The 24,478-nt window shown below is 46.2% G+C and overlaps 1 protein-coding gene and 2 long non-coding RNA genes across 12 annotated transcripts in view; 2 read left to right on the top strand and 1 right to left on the bottom strand.

Annotated features, from left to right (window-relative positions):
• CAMKMT (calmodulin-lysine N-methyltransferase) overlaps positions 1-5,193 on the top strand; it is a 406,172-nt gene extending 400,979 nt beyond the window's left edge. For all 10 annotated transcript variants that reach the window (XM_085019399.1, XM_085019396.1, XM_085019397.1 and 7 more), the window contains one exon: positions 4,605-5,193. In XM_085019399.1, the coding sequence (XP_084875525.1) occupies positions 4,605-4,682 (78 nt within the window). In that variant the 3' untranslated portion in view covers positions 4,683-5,193. The remainder of the gene's footprint in view (positions 1-4,604) is intronic.
• LOC146404833 (uncharacterized) overlaps positions 1-24,478 on the bottom strand; it is a 1,439,763-nt gene that overhangs the window by 508,033 nt on the left and 907,252 nt on the right. The gene's annotated exons all lie outside the window — the stretch shown is intronic.
• The window catches only part of LOC110260024 (uncharacterized), a 143,662-nt gene continuing 130,988 nt past the window's right edge, over positions 11,805-24,478 (top strand). The window contains exon 1 of the long non-coding RNA XR_014842025.1: positions 11,805-11,928. This is a non-coding gene — a long non-coding RNA (uncharacterized LOC110260024). The remainder of the gene's footprint in view (positions 11,929-24,478) is intronic.

The raw sequence follows: 24,478 nt of genomic DNA, 5'->3' as shown, positions 1-24,478 counted from the left end.
TCAGAAAATAGAGAATCGCTGTTGTACAAATCCTACCTGCCTCTAGAGTGATGTTCTCCCTTTTTAAACGCCTCTCCAGACTCCCTTTTTAAACGCCTCTCCAGAACAAAAAGAATGGCTTTGAGCACTTTACCTGGTCAGGGGAGGGTCTTTCCTGGCCCCCCAGGCTCTTCCTCCCAAAGCGCTCAAAAGAGTCTTCTCGCCAAGGTGAGGCTAGAGCTACAGGGATCAGCTGATGGCTGCTTCATGTCCGGTCCTTCACTTTCCCTCCCCAACGACAAAGGCTTTTAGTTTCTCAGTCATAGCTCAGGAGAGCAGAGGTGTGGGTTTCTCCACCAGCAGAAAAGTTCAGCCTTGTGCCTGGTACCCCCTGTCTCCTCCCTGCAAGAACTGAAGTGTGGTGGGACATGCCCGGCATTCACGTCCTTGGTGGCCAGCTCTCCTTTGTCTAGAATTTTAGATTGTCAGCACGTAGTGGACAGCAACCCCTTTTTATTTCCAGTGTTGTCCCCTGCTCAGCACAGCACACAGCACATTGTATAAATCACTAAACATGCCTCTTAGGTTTATACTGTGCTCCATGCCCATAGAACCCGTACTGATCATAGACTGACTGACCGGTCCTGCAAAGATAAATTTCCATGAATAACGAAGTGGCCTGAGTGTTTATCTCATCATAATTGCTTAAAAGTTCAATCCCCCGCCTTGCTGACACTGAACTAAAAAACAGTTCCCCTCCTCCCTTGGTTCTTATTGTGACAGGTGAGGCTTGCATTTTGTTCTCAGGAAGTGGAACCCCCCCAGGAGACTGTTCTGCAGGCTTGGGGCGCCCTGTGTAGACGGTGTAAACGGGCCGCCATGATGTATATTTTTCATGATGAGAGCAGTGTCAGCTGGTTTGTTGTTCCCCTGCGTCTAGCCGAAGAATGCCTCTTGTCCCTTCTGTACCAGAGCCTAGAATGCCCGGCTTTGCTGCTGCAGCAGCAGGTTTAACCGTGTGCTGCCTGGACAGACAGAGAGAGAGGCCCTGATGACCCAACACCGGCCCTCGCTGGGGAGGTCTCCTTTGCAGGAGGAGGATGCCCGGAGAGGATCTTGCCGCCCAGAGGCCCGACAAGAGAGCCGTGGGTCCGGCCGCAGGGAGCGGGGCGCGTCCCTGCTCCTCGCCGAGCCCTAGTGCTCCTCACCGGGGGCGGGGGACAGAGGCTGAAGCCAGTCCCGGCCTCCGCCGGGTGGGGGGGGGGGGAGGTCCTCCCGCCCCCACCGTCTCCGAGGATGCGCGGCCGCCGGGATCCTCCACCCTGGCCGCTTTTGTTTGCCGCGTGCTAATAGCCGGGGCTTAAAAGTTTTCCATCTTGAGCGGCAATCAGCTTTCTTCCTCTCCATCTCTGGCCAAACCCCCATGGTCCCGGGGACGAGCCTGCTCCCAAATGGAGGAGCAGCGTTTTCCTTCAGGCTGCGTGTTATCCTCTTAGCCCTACTGTGTTGGAATAGAGCGTAACCAGCTGGAGGACTGTAAGACGCCTGATAATGCCGCTCTTTTCCGCTGTCCCGTCTTAATCTTGTTACACAAATGGTTGTGAAGAGATTCATGAATTTTAATTTTGCCCTCTGCATTAGTGCCTCACGTCACTCATACACAGCTGCCTTCTATGCTGAGTTTTTCACCCCTCCTCTTACAACAGGGGAAAAAATTAGTTACAATCTTGGCAGTAGTGCAAGGTAAAAAAAAAAAAATCTACAGATTTAGGCAACCACCCATGAAGCTGATTAACAGTCATGATCAGGAGGAACAGCTTTGCCTCTTAAACTTTTCACCTCTCATTGTTAACTGTGAAATTTTATTTCCGTTAAAAAGCAAGCCTGTAATCAAAACGGTGCCATTCTGCACTTTTCTGCCAGTGCTTTTGTTAAATTGTGCCCACACCATGCAGCCACCGTGTTCAGGAACCAGGCAGCCGAAGGTGTAGTGTGTTTTTAAAATCGTGCCTTTCTGTTGGTCCAGGCAACGAGGAGAAAAAGAACACACTTCCCGCTCCCACCCAACCTCTTGGTCTCCCCGGGGCTAGGAAGCAAATGCATTGCCCACTGGTGGGGATCAAACCCCAGGATGTTAAGATAACCAATTGTTTAGCAAGGTAGAGACTTGACTGAGAGAGGGCAGCTGGCTTGAACTGAATTGATAAAAATATTCTCAATCATGCAAATATTCTTTGAAATATGATTTTACATGCCATAGTTTTCTTCTCTCTTTTTTTTTTTAACTTTTGCAAAACCACCCGTGTGTTTATTTTCTGTATTTTTGTCTTTAGCCATGAAAACAGGCTTGGGCTCGGCTGTGAAGTCGGTACATTGTGTTAAAAGCACGGCCATATTGCACTTCTGCTTATCTATTCAAAATGCCACATTACAAGTGGCTGGTGCTTATAGTCTGTGTGGTGTGCTGTTGATAATTGTGGATACTGTAAAGGGTAAACAGTCTGAACTTCACTCCCGCTGCTGCTGTTCACGCCGTGGCGAGGCTGAGCATGTTACATCCAATTATGAAGTAAAGCATAATGCTACTAATAGCAGCTATATAATTTAGTTCAGTCCTCAAAGACCCTGTTTTAACCTATGAAATTGAAAAATTGTTTTATTCACAATTTGCTTTTTGTTCATTTTTTTCAAGGTGCTTTTCTATTTCTTAAAGTTATAATTATTAATTGGGCAAAGAAGTACAGCCTGGGTAAATGGAATTATTCTTAAACCCCAGAACGGGCCCCCATGGACGCCAGTATTTCCTAACAGCTTTGTGTGTGTTCAAGGACCCTCACAGAACAGACTGGATTCAGAAGTGATCTGGTGCCGGGGTGCAGGGCTGCCTCTGAGGGTTGTCGGCACTTTCCCATCGAGGGAAGGGCTCACCGTCAGCTCGGGGCTGGCCCCTGGCCCCTTCGAGCAAGGAAGCCTCCGCTTTGGCCTCCAGAGGTCAGCACAGAATCCAAGTTAAAAGTGATTTCTAACCCATATTTACAGAAGAATTATTTATCCCACATATTACCTCGGGGACTTTATAAAGAGCTCATTTGAGTCTCTGTATATTAGTGCATTGTGAGTGAGCAGGTCAGCTGACTCACGCTGAGTAATCAACTTTCCCTTATCCCCAATCCCAGAGGAAGAGTTTAGCTCGCTTGGCCCCCTCTTCCCTCTGTCAAATATTTCAGTGAGCTCCTTCTATCACTAGGGCGACTGACAGCAAAGGTATTTACAGTCGGTAGGTCCCGGTGAGGACGGGTTTGCTTAGGGAAGTTTGGGAAGCCATTTTCAGGGCATTTTTAAAAATTAAAGACGGCCCTAGAGGGACGTGTGTTTAGAATGAACAATGTCGCTCTTCTGGTGGCAACAAAAATCCATGAGGATCTCTCCAAAGAGACAGTGAATCATCTAAAAAGAGCAAATGCCATCGAAGAAAACAGAATGAGGAGACTTGGGGAATTGTGCCACCATCAATTCTTAGGCAAGTGGATTCAAAAGTAGAGAGTGGGGTGGCTTTGGGTGCCCCAGTGGAAAAGGAGAAGTAGGATCACTGCTGCTGTCCTTAATAAGGAGGGCGTGTTGCAGTTTGGAAACACGACTTAGAAGAAACACGTGCAGTCACGTTAACATGCCCCAGACCTACTAATAATGCAGGAAAGTGTCCTGCTGGAGCCATTCATTTAGATTCAGGGTAGGGTTGGGGGTGGTGGTGGGGGGGGGTGCAGAACGTTTGTCTGCTTTGAACCAATAAAGGAATCGGTGCCATGTGTAATTAAAAGAAGTATTTATTTCTGATTCTTTTAAATCCAAAAATGAACTAACACTTGGCTTCAAAAATAACAATTTTGTCTTTATAAACAGCCACTAAGTATTTGCTAGAATAAATAGAAATACGACTCTCACAATTATTCTAGCCGAATGGGGTAAAGTGTACTTTGGATTTGCGACCTCTGATTGGATTTTTAAATCTGTCCCGAGAAGGCCCTCGGAACTTTTACCCAGGTAGTATGGATGCTCACTGCTCCGCTGCTCTTATTGTTCGACTATATTTTTCTCCTTGGAGAATTTTTGAATTCCTTGCCATTCATATTAAAACCCCTGAGAAGCAGCTGGAGAGCCTTTGCAATGTCTTAGGCCCCACCAGCCTGTCCCTTGTGCCCAGGTGTTGCCACAGTTTCCAAATGATCTGAAATGCCTGCTGGCCTGACTCCTGGGTCGAGGGCAGGGGGCAGGGAGGACGGAGAGTGGAAACTTCTGTGCCAAATGGCTGGTCTGGTGAAGATGAGCGAGGGCCCCCCCCCCCCAGCTCTCTGCTGAAGTGCCTCACAGTCCTTAGAGGTCACCAAAGCAGCCTGGCTATTTATGAAAAAACACCCCCCCACCCCCCGCCACCAAAAATAACAAAGATTCCTAACTCAATGCATAGTATTGCCACTGAGAACCACTCCGAGTTGCTTTTTTTGTGATTTATTTCTCCAGAGCAATCTATTAAGGTAAGAAGTTTTCATTATACTCAACATTAAAATTGACTAGTGAAAATTCCTAATCTGAGTCTCCTGACCTCTTTTTTCCTCTTTTGTTTTCAGTTGAAAAAGGAAAACCAGGATCTATATGAAGAAAACCTTCACTACCCACTTCTGCTTATTTTAACCAAAGATGGCTAGAAGATTTCGCTGCTCAAAGGGTGAAGAAAACATCCAGTGCACAGGAAATACTTTGAGAAAACCAGAAATCTGCAATGGGTATAATAGGCAGCAAGCTGCTGGCCCCCTGAGATTTTCAAGTCCCCGAGACGTGGGCCCCCCACCACCTCTGGGACACTCCATGTGCGGGTTATGGAGCCACCTGTCCTCACCTCCAGGATTCCCCAGCCGTCCTGGACTCTTCTTTTTCTGTCTGCTTCTTGCTCTTCCTGCACCAAACCTTTGTCTTTAAATATGTATACACAGCCTGTCTGCAATTTGAATAGGACTTGTGAGCACCCTAAATATTTTTCCCTCTCATAGAGACAGAATTGCTTCTAGAGAGTCCCATCCCCCTTTTAGAAAGTATCTTGGTCTTTGTTCTATTTTAGTGGTGGTCCTTTTTTCATCTGTCAACACAGCAAACGTGATGATACTTTCCTGGTTATAAATAAATAAATAAATAAAGCAAATCTTTCAGATCGCCCTCAAATAGATTGTATCAAATCTGCCATCTCTCTTTTTTTTTCTGTCTCTCTCGCCCATTCTCTTTTTCCTTTTAAACAGGATGTTTTTTTTCCCTATAGATGTATAAGAAATGACTACATCAGCCCAAAGCCTCATAAACTGACCGTTTGTCCTCTGGACACAATAGCATGGCCGGCCCTCTGCTCCTCCTCTCCAATTATGTGTGATTAGTCTCAATGTGTTGTGTCAAGGAGGAGGAGTGTGCTGAGTGCTTATTATCTGTTTAGGTACAAGAAGAGCACATTTAGGCTCTGACTATGAATGAAAAGTGAGCCTTTATCAGGGCTCACATCTACTGCTGTTCTCCAGGCCTTTTTCAGAACAGGTCCTTGCCAGAGAAATTTTGAATAAATGGTTGATAAAGTGAGATTGCAACCAGGGTTTAAAAAAAAAAAAAATCAGTCACACAATTATCTGATTGAAAGTAAGTATATGTGGTTCTGTGCTTCGGTGCAAATATATGGTAAACATTTAATAGGTGCTACCTAGGATTAAGAAAGAATGATTTTTCTGCAGGGAACCCAAGCCTCTCCTTGCCGAGTCCCCAAGATGCTCCAAAGCCTTTTGCGGAAATTCAGATGTTTATCTGTAAGGAATCATCTGTGCCCACTTTAGCAGTAATGTCATTAGTAGGTTAGCTATATACCCTCCTATCTTTGGTAGAAGCAAAGCGCAAATTTAGTGTGATGCAATTAAAGTGATAGGTGGGAGACTGGGGTGAATCCTTTTGCATGTTAAACAAACTTAGCTGTCATAAAAACAGCGACTCTCAAATGTCTTCTCTGCTCACTTCTATCATCAAACAAATTTTTCGCCATCAGTTTGCATGTCCTTGTATTCACCACTTTTTCTGCTCCATTAGAGCACCTAGATGGATCTCGGAAGGCATAGGTCAAGTCGCAGTTAGATCATACATTTCTTTCTCACAAAAACTTGAATTGCAATGCCAAGTGATGGGCTAACATCACAATAACAGCAATTTATTCCTCTTTGGATAAAACAGCAGTCTATTCTCAGTGCTAGATAAAGACCAGGGCAATGCAAACCAGCCATTTAGCTGAGTAGTTCAGCTAGTGGCAGCTCTCCTTTGGCGACTGTATAGGTTGCACACTGGCTTCATATTTTCTTGTTTAAAAATTAGAATTGGGAATGTTTTAAAAGGCAACACAGGTAGTTCCACTTATAATGGTGAAAATACAGAGAAATTATTTCTTCTGTAAAACCTGCAACTAAATCTGCCAAAGAAAACCCATCCCTGCAGTAGCATCTCAGATTGTCTCTTTTTCTTTTAAAATAACAGCACAGCAGAACTATGAGAATATTTCCATTTTTTTTCCTATTAAAATACTGGAATTGGCAAAAATTCAAGTTTGCATTTATGTGTTGTGGGTGTAGAAATCCACTGTTTATTTCTTTAGAAGAAATTGTATTTTTAAAAGTAAACTAGTGTATTTTTTTTTTTTTTTTTTTGGTTAATATATGAGAATGGCGTGTACAGTTACCTAAGCTTGAGACAGGGTATAAGAATTGAGCTGCTGTTACCAAAGGACATCTAGTAAAGAAATACACCCATTGTCTGATTAAAACCTAGAGAATCTTTTGTAAAATGTTGAAAGATTCCATAGATCTGCTCTTCATAGGATCCTTACCTAGAAATGTCCGTATTCCAGGCTCTTTGAAAATTTGTAAGGAGCTAATAACTAATGTTGAATATTAGTGAATAGTTATAAAGCATGTTCATTTTCTCAAATTTGAGTGAAATGCAAATATCGAGAGGGGAAAATACAGCTACTTTAGAAAGTTTATCCATTTACATTTTTTTGAACTTTATGACTAAGCATTATTTCTCTGCATCAGTATTGGGTTGTATAATTGCAATTGAAATACCCCATTCCGTAGTTCTCTATGCAATTGTGTTGGTTTCCAACAAAGCCTGTCTTTAAAATCGTAAGAATTATTACGGTATTCCTGTCCCCTGTGTACCTGTATCTTCTGATAAAACTAGTGAGTCTCCTTTGTCATTCTAAGTAGATTTGGTTGGATGTTGAATGTTTCTCATATTGCCCATGGTCAGTTCTGATGCGGTGATATGAACAGCCACATACACGTTGGTTATAAGAAATATATTTTATTTTATAGCAAGACGTATGCTGTGAATTGGGATAAAAGTGCTAGAAAAGACTACCTAAGAGGTTGATGCTATTTTGTATAAATTGTGTATTTTGTTGGCTTTTTGACTGAGCATGAAAATGTAACTTCCATTAGGGAAGGGTAATTTAGGTGCTCAGTATTCAGCAGAAAACTTGTCGGGCCATAAAAGCTTTTCTGGCTGGTTCCTCGGGTGTTTTCAGAGAAGAGCTGCCCGCCCCTTGCTGATTTTCCCTTTGGCTTCAGTATGGGCTGAATTTACCACTGCATACCTGTTGAATCAATTTGGGGGATCCAGCAGTTAACTGAGTGAATGGAAGGATTAGTGGCCCTCTGGAGCCCTATTTCAACAGCCAGGTGTCTTTCCTAAACTAGTTAACTGCTTTTGACAGTTGAAGAACCTGGTTTTAACACCATAGGCAGGAGATTGTTGAGGTGGTGGCTTGGTTTGTTTTTGCGTTTCTTTTTTTTTTTCTTCTCTCCACTAGTGGAAAGGAGTGGAGCAGACCTTCTCCTAAGGCTTAGACTTCTCTTTTAAGAGGAGTGGACCGACCCCCTTCCGTCAACCCAGCTTCCGTGGGGCCTTTGTGCTTAGTCAGCATTTGACTTGTTTCCAATCTATGCCAAACAATTCGGTGGCATTGTCCGGCAGGACCCTTTCACTGGACTCAGCGGAGGGGACAGGATGCCCGCACAGGGGAGGGAGTCAAAGTGTATGTAGACACACATACATACACACACTCCCAGGGAACATAAGGCTGTGTAGACCCTCGATCTGGGCTCCTGTTCCCGGATTTACTCTCCACCCCATACCCAAATCTCCTGAGTTCAGATTGTGTGAAATGTCATAATTATGCTGGCCGTATCCCACAGAGGAAAGATGGATTTGAAAGTCAGACTAGGTCCCCTTAGAAACTGAATTTAGACAGAGGGCAAATATGTTTTCCTGAGTGGACTGTTTCCAAACTAGAAAGGAGCCCGTTGGTGTCTAACAGACCATTAAGTCTGAGATGCCACTTTTAATTCTCAGATTTCCTTTTACCCAGAGACCTTACGGCCCAGACGGTGACAAAATGCTCACTGTGTTCTCTGCCCTGGAAGTCTGTTCATTTGGCATCTATATTTTGCCTTTTTGTTGTTGTTGTGGTTCCCCTGACTTTTCAATTAATACATTTTTTAAGTAGATAAAACAGATCATACTGTGACTTTTAAAATGTCAACAAGCTTGCAAACAGAAATGTAATAAAATGGCTAATAAGAGATTCAATAGTTAATAGAGGGCCTGAAGTGTGAGCAAATACAGTAGCTGTATATTGGAAACTGTGCAAGTGAAGATGGCTTTAGTATTGCAAACTGAGGAAGAAAATTGTTTTTAATTAGCACCTTCATAAGAACTGCTGATTAATACTGTTTTGTTTGGTGAAAAGCTTTCAGCTGAGTAATTTGTACAGCCATTACAACAGTTTTGTTAGAGCGGGACTCCTGTTGTTAAACACAAACAGCAGATGATAATGGTGGAAGATGAGTTTGTCATGTAACAATTTACCTTATTGAAAAAAGCTTTATATTAAACCCAATACAGTAGGTACCAGCAGAAATCACATATTTTAAATCCTTCCAAAATTGCAGTGTGCCATGCTTGTATTTTTTTTTTTCAGGGACTAGAAGCAGATTTTATATCATTTATAAAATTATATACACAATTTAAAGGTGGTGTAGCATGGACAGACCACTTTCTCAGCAGCGGTTTACATCGGCGCAGTAAAGTGGCCGTGTATTCAAACACTTTCTAACTACACAAAGCAGGCTGGAAAATGGAATCCTAATTAAATAATGTTACTCAGATGTAAATTTACATTGGGACTGGATGTGGGGAAATAAGAATTGGTGTTTCTGCCTTAGGTGGGTTTATCATACATAGGATTTTATATATATATACAAAAAAAAAAAAACCTCTCTCAAGGAAAGTTTAATTAACCTTTTTTTTTTTTTTTTTTTTTTTTTCCCCTCCTGGAGGTGTTTTTAACCTGCCAGGGAAGAGTTCCCATTCAGTAAGACCTGACCAGGGAATAAGAGGTTGATTTCAGTGAACTCCCATCAAATGAATATTGCTCTAGCCAGAAGCCTGGGAACTTTTTTTTCTCTTTTTAAATAAAATGCAATGGTAAAGCATATTTGCATTAAAATATTACACTAACCAAGGCTGGTAAGAACTGTAAATTATTGGAGTGGCGTAATAGAGCATGAGTTTTTTTTTTTTTTTTTTTTTTTTAAGACAGGCCTTCGGGGTAATAACAAGGGTTGAGGCTCACGACAGTGCCAAATAAGCTTTAGACAGCATAATAGTCTACAAAGAAAGCCACAGAGCACTAATGTGAAGGAAGAGCTGTCCACCACATGCAGCAAAAATCACCAAAGGTCATTTTATGGTAGCAATTGTGACATAAAATTGGTGGTCATGCTACATGTCTAATACTCAGCACAGCTTTATAAATGATGGGCCCCTAGCGATGGCTGTCATTAAGTGCTTTCATCATAATAAACTTTAAACTGTTGGCTTTATGAATCGCCAGCTAGCTTCAGCTGTTCGTTGGATGGAGCTTGCAGTGCCTTAAGTGTGACAAGACCTATTAGGAATTGCAACCATGTTTCAAGCGTACTTGGCTTCCCCACTCCTGGGGTGATTGCTGCCTATTAAACGGCGTCTGGGAAGATTTTCCTCCAGCAATCTCTGATCAAGAGCTTTTTTGGGCTTTGACCTGCATTTCCTTCAAGACTTTCTCTGAGGAGTTTTATAAGAGCAAAACTCCAGAGGATTTATAGCCACTTCTGATTAATACCTTTCCAGTTTTTCTAGCAACTCTCCCACTGCTGCATAGAGAAAAGCTTTCATTGTTCCTGAGGTGCTTATTTGTGACCTTTTCTCTGCTTCCTGATTCCCTCTAACGTGTTCTCTCAGTGAAATCCTCGGGGTGGAACCAAGACAGTGAGGTTGTTACAGCGGGAGAGACAGAGGAGGAAAGACGGAGGCTTTTATATTTTTAAAGAATGACATGCAGAGCAGCCTGGCCCCGCCCATTTAAAATGCCCGCTGTGACGTCACCAGCCGCCCGCGTACCCAACGCAGCCTTAATGAGCCCTCCGTGTAAACTGAGCCGACACGTAAAGATTCCACGATTCAAATTACACTTTCATTAACCTTTAGCATAGGAAGTCTTTCAGTTTCCATAAATCTTACAGTGGCTTACCGTCTGTCCTACTGATGTGAATAATAGATGTTTGGGGAAATCGCTCTTTAAAAACCCAGGGTATTTAATTTACGAGGGCTAAATACATATTTCAGATTCCCTCAGCAAGGACTTTAATTACTTCTTGTTGGTTTTTCTAACTTGGAGGTCGCCCCCACCCCTCCAGTGTTCCTCTGCGCCACTCAGATGTTTCAGAGATGGGAAAAGCTTGCAACGTCTAAGTCCCTGCCTTAATACTCATTAGTCTTTCTTTTGAGCTAAGTAATGTCCTCAAGATAGTTAGGGGAACGTCTCAGGTGTGGACCATTACACAATTAAATTAGCGAACCTTGGAGGGATCGGATTAGGACTCAGCAGGGGACACCTGGGGATTCTAGGGCCGAGCCGGCTTTCTGAATAGCAGGGCTCTGGCCATGAATAAGCAGTGAGGGTCGGCCCGCTAGGTAGGCTCGGTCACAAACTCGTCTTAGCGAATAAAGTACTGCAGGCTAAACCGTTTTTCCCCCCTAGGAGTAGGTTTCTTTGGCTGTCGGAGAGAACAGGAAACCCATCAGCCAATGAGTCCGGCAGAGGGGAAAACTGGAGTCGGAGGACGCGTGGCTTTTCGCTTACAAAGGCATCCGCCCATCCCTTCCCGCGAGGCGGCCAAGGCTGGACCCGTGCATTTGGAAGCTGCGGCCCAGGTGCAAGCGGTGGGGGCGGGCCGGGCCGCAGAATGCCCCCGAACAAAGGCGCCTCCAGGGGCCCCGCGCAGAGGTCACCTGCTGCCTCCAGGGCAGATTAAGGCGGACTGGCGAGGGCGTTTGGAGGAAATGGTGCTGGTCTTTGGGAAATCAATTCGTCCCACCCTTAATAGGGCATGTGGCCCTCCCTCCTTGGGAGTTAGTTCCAGGCCCTGGGCTTCCAGGTCTTTCCAAATCCCCTTCTGGAAGAGGCGGCCCCTCGGCCTGCCCGTGCTCCCTGAGAATTTCTTGTGCTGTCGGCAACGTCGCACCTCCCTTTTCTCCCTCCTTCGGGCTCTCCCGCCCCTCTCTACCCAGGCTTCTTTCATAACGAGGCTGGAAGTGGAACTTTCCCCCCACTCCCTTACTTCGCGATTTCTTTTTTCCCAGTGACCTGGGCTGCACTTTGCCCCCACTCCCTGCCTGCCAATCTCCTCCGGGTTAGGGCCTCTCTCTTTCCATTCTTGCGAGCTCCCCCTACTTGAGAGCTCCAGGAGGCCCAGCCTTCCAGAATCCGATCTCCTTCCGACACTGCAGCCCCCCTGCGGAGGAAGGAAGAGGCCTCCTCGGAATGAATGACGGGTAAGGAGGTTTTTAATTTGTCTGGAGCTACAAGAAAAAGGCCTCCGAGCTGCGTCCCTCCCTCACCTCGTTTGGAAGCCCTCCTGCCTTCCCGGTGGGCGCTGTCACCTCTCCATCCCTGGCGGGTCCACACACTGGCAGAACTGGGCCGAGGGAGCTGAAAATGTTGGTTTGTGGTGGGAGAATTGCCTCCGCAATTTGGAACAAGGGCTTTGGTCAACTAGAGCCGGTTTTGCTGATTGTTTGCAGGCTACCGATGTGAGAAATGTGGAACTTTGAGCACGTTTTGTCAGGCAGGGTCGGAACCTGAGCTCAGCCCTGGGCGATCTTGATTTGCAGTCGGCCCTCTGATGGTCGAGCTCTCCTTGAGCTTGGGGGAAATGTCACCATGATGTCCCCAACGCGGAAGACAGTACATTTAAAAGCTTTACCCACCTGACCTGTGGTTTCACCTCCAGGTGCATTAGCCTTCATTTCCTTCACAGGCGTTATTTTTAGGAGCAGAGGCTACAGCCCTGACTGGCCTATGTTTTGAGTGGAAAGCACACACTTCTCTATCCTTGGCCAAATCACTTATATAAGCAGCATCTTGTGATGCCAGGAGAAAGCCGAATGAAGCAGCTCCCAGCTCCTGAGTTGTCCCATGTCTTGCCTTTCTGCCCAGGTACTCCTGCTCAGCCCAGTTCAGGCCCTGGGAGACCACCGGGCTGGGTGACAGAGGTCTCAGGGTCTCCAGGTTACCTTCGCCGTGGCTCTCCGTGTTTTGGCCTCACCTCTCAGCCCGGCTACTTCTAGCCCCTTGTTTTGTTACCCAAACCTAAGGTTGTGTGCCCGATGCCACAGGGAAGCCAAAGGATGTCTAGACATGGATTGGAGTTTGAGAAAGGTTTATTGCAGGGCCATGAGAGGAGAATGGATGACTCATGCCCTTGACCCCCCCCCCCCAAAAAAAAAACCTGGACCTCCCCAGAGGGTTTCAACAAAGCGTTTTTAAAGGCAAGGTGGGAGAGGAGCATGCTTGGTGTAGGAATCCTCTGTTCTTGCAGCTGTCCACAGATGTCAGGTCAGGATGTTCCTGTAAGCCTCTAACAAGACAAATGTTAGCCTCTGTTCTGCAACAGTTTATCTCTATATAAAGGGGAAAGTGTTACATGCTTAAAGGTCAGAGCCTTGAGAATGGACTGTCCTATATATTTCAGGGTATAGGCAACATTGTTAACTGGAAGCAAAAGCTGTAGAATACCAAGGTTAGAGTGAAAGAAACAAATCTAATATGGAGTCAGATTTGTTCTTCCTTGTTACACTTTTAGCCTCCCTCCATTACCCCCAAAAGACGAGGTAAACCTAGGATGGTTCCAATACTCTTGATAGAACTATGATACCGAAGGAGTTTGACTCTGCTTTTATGATTTTTGCAGCGATATATTGCCGCTCCTTCCATTGAGAAATGAAGTCTGTTTCTCTACCCCTTGCTTCTGAACTTGGCTTGACTTCCTTTGACCAATGAGCTGTTAGTAAGCATGAGTACAAGCAGAGGTTTGAAAATAGCTTCCACCTTGGGATTTGCTCGCTATTGATGCCGTGGGAACCCCGTTACCATGTGAAAAAGCCCAGGCTATCCTGCTAGACACTGGAGACCTGTGGCCCACTCACCCCCATCATTCCAGCCATGTGTGTGAAGGTAGCCAGAACCTAACAGCCCCTGGCAGACCTAGCTGCTCACCATAGCAGGGTGAGCCAGTCGGGTGAGCTGGCAGAAAAACTGTCCAGCCGAGTCCAGCCCAGATGACATACCCAGAGAATCACAAGCTAATAAATGGTGGTTTTAAGCAACTAAATTTTGGGGAAATTTGTTACACAGCAAGAGATAACTGATACACTCCTTGATCTTTTCTCTCTGGGGTACTTTTCAGCATCCTTAAGTGCACCTTGAGGTACCCAAACTTTTGAGATCAAGTTTTGCCTAAAACATGTTGAGTTATAGTGACTAATAATGTGAGAACACAAAAATAAGATTCAGGTCCCACAGGCCTCACTCACCCTTCAGAGAAGCAGCCTATTGCAAAGATAAATCCCTTTCAGCTCCTAGGGGAGCACACAAAAGAAAATGGGCTGCAGGAGGAAGCACAGTGGACTCAGAAGAACTGGATTCTAGCCTGGCCTCCCCCAGTAACAAACTGGTGATTGTAGGCAAACTATTTAATCTCTTTGAACTGGATAATTTAATTTCCCACTTCATGCTAAATTCTGAAGTAGTCAAGATAAACATATTCCATTATCCATCAGGGCCAGAGATTTTGATCACCTCGGGGAAATAGAATTCTCTGATACTGCCAGGAAAGAGCTGTCCCGCATTAGCGTGGCCCTTGGGAATACTTAGTCCTTCTCCGGAGACGTTCTCCCGTGACGTTCTAGAATGATCCTGATGTGTCACCTTGCTCTGCCCTGGGCTGAATGTGGGAGAGCTGCTTCAGTGACTACTGTAGGGGGGAAGAGGGGAGCAGTGGGGGCCTGAGCCCCTCCAGTTTTATTCACTCATCTAATAAATGCTTTTTTTCTGTGCTGTCACCCTGTTAGCTGCTGGGGATCTTATTAGTGAATAAGAAAGACCCCATGACAGGCCCAGACCTAGTGAGGAAAACAAAACTGCTCTCCGCACACGCAGCTTGCAGTGTAAACAACAAACAAATGTGCCAGTGCATTTATCAAATAATTATAACTTGTAAATTCAATGAAAGACGGAGGCCTTTCGGTAGCACGTGATAGAGGGGCCTCCCTCAGGCGGGAGGGCGGGAGGGCTCTCGGGTGTGAGACGGAGAGAGATGCCAGCGGGGAGACGGGCTCAGGCAGAGGCCCCCCAGGGTGGCCCAGAGCCTGCTGACTCTGAGGATGGGAGCGAGGCCAGTGTCACTGGGGCCTTGAGAGGAGGGATGTGAGATGGACAAGGGCCAGCCTGTGCGGGATTTAGTGACTCTGGATTCTATTTGGAGTCTGACGAGCAGCCAGGGAAGGGTCTGGAGTCGTGAGAGGGACATGATCAGAGGGACGTTTTCAGAAGCTCACGATGAGTGCTGGGTGGGGCGTCCAGGGAGGGGGCTCCTGTAACGGGGTGAAAGAGAACGGCCATGTGTTCTGGCGGACACGAGGGACAATGGGGGAAGGAGGAGCACCCCGATTCAAAGAGTGTATGTGACATAGAATTCACAGGCTTTGCGGGTGGCTTCCTCACAAAGTCGCAGGTGAAGCTGTCAGCCTGAAAGCCTGAGGCTCCTGCTCTGGGAACATAAGCGCTTTGGCCTTAATAATCTCCCTGTGACCCGGGGTGCGGGAGGTGTGAGGGGCACAAACTCCAGAGAGGATGGTGCCTCCGCAGCCTCCACTTCCAGCTTCACAATCTGGGAATGCGGGGGGGGGGGGGGGCTCCATATGCGGATGCCTTCTGGGCCCCCCAGACTGGCCCTGCCAGACATCCTCTGGTTCTCTCCAAGAGGGAGGTGGCAGTGGCTAGACAGGACGGGGCTGCAGGACGAGAAGTCTGTTTCTGTTCTTTTCATGGATACAGCCCCAGCCTTTCCTTCATACTGTCTTTCTAGGCATCTGGTTCTTTGGGGGATATTCAGGGAAATACTCCCAAGGAGGTCAGAGACTGGCCGCTGTCCTGGTCTTGAGACTCCCCTGAGCCTCACAGATGCAGAGCAAGTAATGGCCTATGGGGCAAGATTTAAGGGGCCCAGGGAAGCTCTCAGGTGGGGCAGAAATGTGCCACTGATATTGAAATTCTACCAACAGACCATCTTCCCTTCGGCTCAAAGCAGGTCTCCTCTGGGAGACGTGATGCTCTCATGGTCCTTGGTGGGAAAGATCTGAAGACAGGCCTGCATGGGGATGGGTTGGAAAGCAGGAGGTGGAGGGGAGAGGACACAGGGAACCTAGAGGAAGTAAAGGGGCCCGGGACCTGGGGAAAGAAGTGGAAGTGGGAGAATCCAAGCGTCAGAAGCCACTCGTTAGCTTCACAAGGTTGCCGGTCCAGGAGGACCATCCTGACTCAGCAGTGCACACACCTGGTGGCGTGTCCCCCCTGTGCATGGGGATGTCAGCCCGAGGTGGGTGGGGCCCTGCCCACACAGGGCACATGTACTCCAAGCAGAGACAGAGCCGAAAGGACTCTTAGAAAAGGACTGGCCAACAGATCAACAGAAGGAGGAGGAGGCAGAGCTTGCTTTAGGCCATGACGGTCCTGGCAGGAGGAGGAAAGACCCCACCAGGAGCATGAAGTGCATGAAGATTTCAGGAAATGTGGCCTTGGCAGGAGTGTGGGGTTACATGAGGTGAAGATTCATTCATTCATTCATTCCACAGACTTTTATTGAAGCCTAACCGGTGCCAGCCACTCAGGAGAGAGTAATGAACCAGAGCAACAAACTCCCTGATCTCACCGAGTGGCATTCAGTGGAGAGAGTCTACAGGTACACAGACAGACTGGCTCAAATCAAGGGAGATGTGGTACAGCCAACAAAGCGAGCTGATGTTTTAGAAAGTGACTGGGCCTTCTTTAGCTCTAAGATCAAGGAAGCTTTCTTGAAGGAGGCAGCACTTGAGTTGAAACCTAAACAAAAAAGCCCATCTTTGGAGACTGAAGAGCATTCCAAGCAGAAGCAACAGCAAGTGCAAAGGCCCTGGGGCAGGGACACATCTACAGAACCAGGTGCATGGAGCATGGCGGGTGAACAAAGTGTGAGGTGAGGAGTGTGCAGGACCTTGTAGGCCACAGAATAGGAATCCACCAGAGGAAGACGTGGTCTTGGCCTCTCTGTTTAGAAGCTCGCTCTGGCTACTATGGAGGAGAATGAGGGGTTCAGGAGAGGCAGTTGGGGGCCTGGGAGAAGCTGCAATAAGCAGGAGGTAGAAGGTGGGGGGAGAAGAGCTGAAAGCTAGAGAGTGAGGAAGGGGTGTCTGCCTTCATCAGGGAGCAGCGGGGCCTTTGGGACAGCTGACCGATGTGACCTTTCCAAGGACCTGGTGTGAAAATGTTCCTACGCTGGTGGACATGGACATGGAAGTCCATGGAGTGCCCAGTCTGTCTTTGGTGTATGTGCCAAGGGCAGGACCTCACCCAGGCTCTGATATGCAAGCCTGACCCATCTGATGGGCCCTGTGACCCCGAAGGCCAGTGTGCTGACCCATGAGAGCAGGGGCAGAGCCTCATTCATGGGGTATCCTAGCCCCTGGCATGTGGTGGGTGATGGGTAGAAGGGCTGGACAGAGAGGCCTGGGCAAGAGCCAGCCCAGGCCATCTCGCTGGCCCCACTTTGACCTTCTTGTCTAGGTAGCATTCAGGAATTGGCATAAATGTCACAAACCTCCTAACAAGAAGCTCTAAAAGTTGTCCTCAGAGATCACATGTCCTACAACCGTGGGACTAAAGGACAGAAAGCCCAAATGAGGATTAGAAGGACCAAAAGGAAACAGCTCATATTCACTGAGCGCTGTGTGCAAGGCCTTGTGTTAGGGGCTTCATAGATATCAACTCATTTTATCTTCACGCCTGTCCTCTGACATTGTTGCTGTCACTACCCCCCTTGTTCCAGATGAGGAAATGAGGCTCAGAGAGGTCAGGTACCTGCCTGAGGAACGGCCCGCTAGCAGCCCATGCATCCCTGCCCTTGGACCATTTCTGCTGAGGAAATGAATTGCCCAGATGTGCCCTGGCTGCTCTGCCTGGGATCCCCTCGCCCAGAGCAAAGGCCCGGCTAGAAAAAAGGCTTAGCGGTTAATCTGAATGCAAAGGAAAGAAGGGTGGCATTGCCAGTGTGTGGCCGTTAGACTGTAGAGTCGTCGAAGCAAATCCACAGGTGAAAGCTGTGTCTGAGCCCTGGGCCCTGATCCGCGTGATTTGGCCAGAGACCAGACAGTCCATGCTGCCAGATGTGGACACATCTGGGCCCAACCACAGAGAGACTGGGGGGCGGCAGTCACCCATCAAAAGTTGTGTGCCAGATCTTCACGCCCTGCCTCTCGTGTGTGTGTGTGTGTGTGTGTGTGTGCGCGCGTGCGTGCGCGCACCTACGCACACTCACACACACAGCCTGCCTAAGAAGGAGCTTTTCGTGGACTTGAGGCTCTGACTTCCCAGGACCCCAGGTAGTAGCCCATAGTTGGGTGGTCCTGGTAGCCAGTCTCTAAAATCTCCTTAAATGCTTCCTCTGCCTCGGGACTTGATTGCTACCCTCTGGGATACTGGGTTGGGAACTTGGATAGATGATGACAAGCAGTGTGGTCCCAGCAGCTGCTGCTCCCGTAGTGGGTCACTTAAGGCTGGCTCCTCCAAACTGAGATGACGCTCAAGGGCCACCAGGCAGCAAGACCAGAAACATATCCTTCTCTGTGTTCCTTTCCATTCTCCACGAGCAAGGCAGAAACCACATCCTCGACAGAGACATCAAGGGCGTCAGTGTGAGGGTTCGCCCCCTCCCAGCGTGATTGAGCTGCTTCGGATCACCTCCCCTGGAGGTAAAGGTCATGAAACCAAAGGAAGACTGAAGAGGTGAGCAAAGAGCCAGCACATACACTCGTTAGCATTGATTACCATCTCTGGGAGGACAGAACAAACGATAGGTCTTCCTCCCCAGGAAGCCAGAAGACCAAGAGTCAGCTGGATGTGCTGGGAGGAGGGACAAGAAAATTGTCCAGATGCTCCACAGAGACATTATTCTTGGATAATTTTGACTCCCAGCACCGAGATGCCCACACACTGTCTCTTGGGTGCCTGTTGCCTCGCTGCCTGGTTGCCAGGTAGAGGCGGGGGGTAGAGAAAATTCCATTCCTTCACAGTGCCCTTGACGTCACTGCAGCCATTGGAAAAAAAAAAAAAAAAGGATGGTTCGACATTTCTTTCTCTTAGAGATTCTCTGTGAGAAAGCAAAGAGGAAAGACTTGGGTGGGGTCTGAGGCTGCGCACTCTTCTTGAGGGCCCTCTGGTCTCAGTCCTGTATCCTGAGCACTTGGGTTGGGGAGGGCGCTCATCTGAAAGGCCCCTGTTGTTTACAAGGCACAGTACAGACAGGTTTTAGTTGGCTGCTTCTCTGATCAGCATTCATTTCCTGAAACCTTCCTTTCTTTCTTTCTTTCTTTCTTTCTTTCTTTCTTTCTTTCTTTCTTTCTTTCTTTCTTTCTTTCTTTCTTAAGGTAGGACTAAACAACATGCTTTGATGTCAAATGCATGTTAAAGATGGAGGTTTTTCCACCTTTGCTGCTGGTTGGCCGTAGCAGCTACTAAGCTCCCATCAAGAGCTTGAGTTCCTACCTCACGTTTTGCTGCAAGGGGGTCTCCAGAAGGGGGCTGAGGGGAGAGAGGTGTTTACTCAGCTCCTTCCATCCCAAATTAAATATTCAAATGGGGTTTGTTTGGAGGCATTGTTGAGCCTTGAGCTTTAATTTAATGGAAAGGCATTGTCCCCCAGATAAAGGTTTCATTAGGCCAGCCCGCAAACCGTTCCCCTCACCCTCCAGAGGAAACAATCTAGGTGACAGCCTACCCATCATAATCCCCCGCTACAGCTTTATGGTGACAAAAGACTCTTAATACAGAAAATGTTCGGGGGCAGGAGAAACATTTCCCAAACAAGAGGTCTCTCCCTTCCAGGCCAGGTAACAAAGGGTCCAGAGGAATTTGGTGGGGGCCTCCTGGCCACCTGCTGGTTAAGCCCACGGTCAGTGGATTAACTGGAGCTCTGACTGAGTGTTTGGAAAGGCAAGTTACATGGCAGAGCAAACAAAATTCAGACCGTGCTTTACACATGGTAATCCCAAATTTAATAAGAGCCTCACCACTGGGAAGCCAGAGCCAAAAAGGTAGCTGAGGTGTGGGGCTCTATTGTTCCCAGCCAGAGATGTCATCATTGGATCTGGGCAGCCTCTGGACCAACCCCTGGGGGTCTGTGGCTTCAGCTAAGAAAGTGCCAAACTACCATGAGGTGTCACCTCACACTAGTCAGGATGGCCATCATCAAAAAGTCTACAAACAATAAATGGAGGAGAGGGTGTGGAGAAAAGGGAACCCTCCTACACTCTTGGTGGGAGTGTAAAGTGGTGCACTGGAGGACACTACAGAGGTTCCTTAAAAAACTAAAAATAGAGTTGCCATATGATGCAGCAATCCCACCCCTGGGCATATATCTAGAGAAAACCATAATTCAAAAAGATACATGGACCCCAGTGTTCACTGCAGCATTATTTACAATAGCTGAGACACGGATGCAACCTAAATGTCCATCAACAGATGAATGGATAAAGAGGATTGGTACCTGTACACACTATGGAATACTACTCAGCCACAAAAAAAGATGGAAATAATGCCACTTGCAGCAACAGGGATGAGCCTAGAGATTATTATATTACATGAAGTAAGTCAAACAGAGGAAGACAAATATTATATTACTTTTATGTGGAATCTAAGAAAAAATGATTCAAATGGATTTATTTATAAAACAAAAACAGACTCACAGACTTTGAAAATAAACTTATGGTTATCAAAGGGGAAAGACGGGGGTAAATTATGAGTTTGGGATTAACATACACACTACTATATATAAAATACATGACCAACAAGGACCTACTGTTTAGCACAGGGAGCTCTACTCAGTATTCTGTAATAATCTATATGGGGAAAGAATCTGAAAAAGAATGAATTCATGTATAACTGAATGACTTTGCTGTACATCTGAAATTAACACAACATTAGAAATCAATTACACTCCAATATAAAATAAAAATTAAGTTAAAAAAAATGCCTCTTGGACTCTTGGGTGGGTCAGCTGTTTGCCCTCTTCCGGGCTTTGGGGACCTTGCCTAGAGATGAGTCATCACTTTGTTCCAGAGTCCCTGCCAAAGGCTTGAGTGGTCAGAAGGCCATGTGAGTGAGCCTCAAGCCCTGAGGGCTGCACCGGAATCTGCCTCCCTGATCTCAGGGCTCTCCCTGGGCAGAGCTGAGGTTTCAGCCAAGAGCCCATGGAAGCCTGTGATTTAGGGCTTGGGCCGTGCTGATGAGAGCCTCGTCAATTATCAGACCTGGAAGGTGGGGCATATGTGTCGTTGTACTCTGGTCACCTGTGAGGTACTGTTCAAACTGTAGTTAGAGGAAGGAATGTTTCTTCTGGGGTAAGGTTCAAGATCACACATTTGCTCAAGAGATATTTCTTGAGCACCTGTTATGTGTCAAGAGCTTAGGACATCAAAGTAAACAGAAAACAGACATGGCCTTGCTCCACACGTATAACAAACTGAGATAAGTGCTGTAAAGGGAAGAGAAATTGTGCCATGAGCCCATATGATGGACAAATTTGACAAGCCTGGGGGGATAGGATATGGGTGCTGGAGCTGAGATCTGAGGTTACCTTAGGGTGAAGCCAGGCTAGGGGTGGGAGCAGGTGGAATGAAGGATGAAGGGGAGCCTGTGGTGTTGTAGAGCTTCCCAGGCCCCATGGTGAGGGAAGAGGATGGTGTGTCCAAGGAAGGGCCACCCTCCTTCTAGCTCCTGGACACCTCAAACCTGTGCAGGAAAAAACTGGGGGAACCAGGCTCTGGTTTATGTGGATCATGGTAAGAGTGAGGGCCTTGAGATGCTGAATATCTAGAAACAAAATTTTCCTGGGGAGATCCCAAACCTCAGGCATATTTCTGGCCTAGGAGCACCAAGCTGCTAAAAGGTGGTACAATTAAGATTGTAAAAAAAAGTAAAATTAAAAAAGTTAAAAATTCTGACTCTGCTCATAATTCAAGGTGGTGAACCCTACCAAAATCTTGTTGAGACAAAGTTTTAGAATGCCAAAAAGACTCAATCTATCATATTACAGAGGGGAGGAAGAAGCCACTGACATATAGGAGATGTTAGCAAATTTCTGGAGTATGACAGGTGTATGGGAGCAGTTATCAAAGGAACTAGCTGAAGGAAGCCCTGATAATACAGAGGAGTTCCCACTGTGGTGCAGTGGGTTAAGGATCCGGCACTGGCTTGGTGATGTGGGCTCAGCCTCTGGCCTTGTGCAGTAGATTAAGGATTTGGCATTGCTGTAGCTGTGGCATGGGTCGCAGCCTCGTCTCAGATTCGATCCCTGGCCTGGGAACTTCCAGAAGCCATGGGTGTGGCCCAAAAAGAAAAAAAATGGGATTTTGAGAACAAGAATGAGCTCTTGAGATTTCAAAATGCAGCTGGTGAAGTTAAAAAAAAAGTTCAGTGGAAGCACTAAAAAAAATGAATGAAATCTCACAAAGCATAGAGCAGAAAGACAAAGGAAATATGAGAGATAAAAGTAAAAGAGGAAAATAATCCAGTATCTAACCAATAGGAATCCTACAAAGAAAAAAGAAGAAATTAAAGAGAGCATTAGCAAGGAAAGTACAGAAGAATTTTCTCTGGGCTGAAGAAAGACTCATCCTGACATCGGCATGGCCACTGAGTATCCAGCACAATGACCATGAAGGCCAACAACTAGAGGCATCCTGGCCACATTTCAAACACTGAGTATAAAGAGTAGATTGTAAAAGGCGCCAGAGACAAAGACGGGGTCCCCTGCAAATGAAAAGTAGTAAGAATGGCATCGGACTTCTCCTCGGCAACACTAGATGCCAAAAGATAATGGAATCATGTCTTCAAAATTCTGAGGGAAAATTATTTTCAGTTTAGGTTCCTACATGCAAACTCCCAGCCGTGTGGAGGATGACATAGGGGATTTCAGACAAACAAGAAGACATAACGTTTGTCTCCAGCATGCCCCTTCTCAGGAAGTTATTGGAGGCTAGGCTTTAGGAACCCTAGGACCTAAGACGGAAGAAAGAAGAAGAGCTGGGATGTAACCTGTGAGAGCAGTAAAGAGAGGTTTCTAGATGTTAGATGCCCAGCAGCCTGGAGAGCAACCTGCCCATGTTGGAGCAGGATCTAGAGGCTCCCACGGAAGAGGACAAAGATGGTTCTCAGTAGATGAAATAATATAACTGATAGATTCAAAGAAGAATATGATAATAGCACATAATGCAGGAAAAAAGAAAGGCAACTGGAAACTCTGAGGGTAAATTGGTAAAAATCTGAATATGAAGCAAACTAAAATGAGACTCCATTTGACTTGGTGCTGGGCACAGGCTCTTGGAGAGGCTCAGGGGTCAGGACACTGACTTAAAGAGCAGGAAGTGTAATCCCAGCAGTATTATTTTACATTTCCATAAAAATTACATAATAATAACACAGGGAATATGATCAGTCTCTCATTTTAGGCATCAACCTTTAGACAAAGCCCGGAAGACTCAGTTGGGTAGCAGGACAGAATATAAATTCCGACAACCTTATTAATGTGAAAGTACAAGCACTGTGGCAGAAGGTGGGGCTTAGAAAAAGTGGAGGAAAGGATAGTAAATCAGTAACAACTCCTTAAAGTAGACAGTCAAGAGGCACTGTTGAAAGATGATGGATCAATATATAAATACAGGTTGGGGTTCCCATCATGGCGCAGCGGAAACGCATCTGACTAGGAACCATGAGGTTGTGGGTTCAATCCCTGGCCTTACTCAGTGAGTTAAGGATCTGGCGTTGCAGTGAGCTGCGGTGTAGGTTGCAGACATGGCTTGGATCTGATGTGGCTATGGCTGTGGTGTAGACTGGCAGCTGTAGCTCCAGTTCGACCCCTAGCCTGGGAACCTCCATATGCCATGGGTGTAGCCATAAAAAGCAAAAAAAAAAATAATAATAATAATAATTAATTAATTAATTAAAATAATAATAATAATAAGTAAGTACAGGTTTAAGCATTTGGTTAAAGTTACTAGAGCTGGGAGTTGTCTTGTGGTACAGTGGGTGAAGGATCCAGCATTGTCATTGCTGTGGCTTGGGTTGCTGCTGTGGTGCGGGTTGCAGCTCTGGCCTGGGAACTTCCATATGTCATGGGTGCCGCCAAAAAAAAAAGTTACAAAGGCAAATAAAAAAATGAAGTCGAATGTAAATATTAAGCATGGAAATTCTGTCGCACTCAGAATCCCACAGATAACATCTAAAAAGTTGGTAAATGAAGAAATAGAGATATAAATATGTTGGTACAATGTATATATAACTCTACATATTTTATGGGGGAATCTATCTAAGGTCAGATAAATGCAATATTATGCAGTATTTGGACCTATCCATTTTTCTAATCTAAAATTCAAATCTGACAGAGCATCCTATACTTTTTTTTCCCCCTCAATCTGGCAACCCTAGATCCATTGGGAGAACTTAAAAATCAAACAGATCAAAGAGGTTGCCTCCATCTGAGCAGTGGCCTAACAGTGGGAGAACTAAAGAAACATAGCATTTTCATCATTAGAACAATGTGTAACATTTGATTGTAACTATATGTGTGCATTATTTTGTGAAGAATAAAAAATACTTCCAGTGTGTTCAGTGCATAAGGTAAATCAATTCCTTATTTCGAAGATATAGGAAGAGGCATGTAATTCTATTAAGAGCAAATCAGTGCTGTTCTGCCTCACTAAATAAATTGGAAGCAACTATTTAAAGAATATCGGT

Source organism: Sus scrofa, chromosome 3, assembly GCF_054392235.1.
Source record: "Sus scrofa isolate SSC_HxYL_T2T_F1_AM1 chromosome 3, Sscrofa_HxYL_maternal_Yorkshire_Landrace_v2.0, whole genome shotgun sequence".
Lineage (NCBI taxonomy): Eukaryota > Metazoa > Chordata > Mammalia > Artiodactyla > Suidae > Sus > Sus scrofa.
The sequence above is the reverse complement of the archived record's forward strand: the minus strand, read 5'-3'. Positions and strand labels throughout refer to the sequence as shown.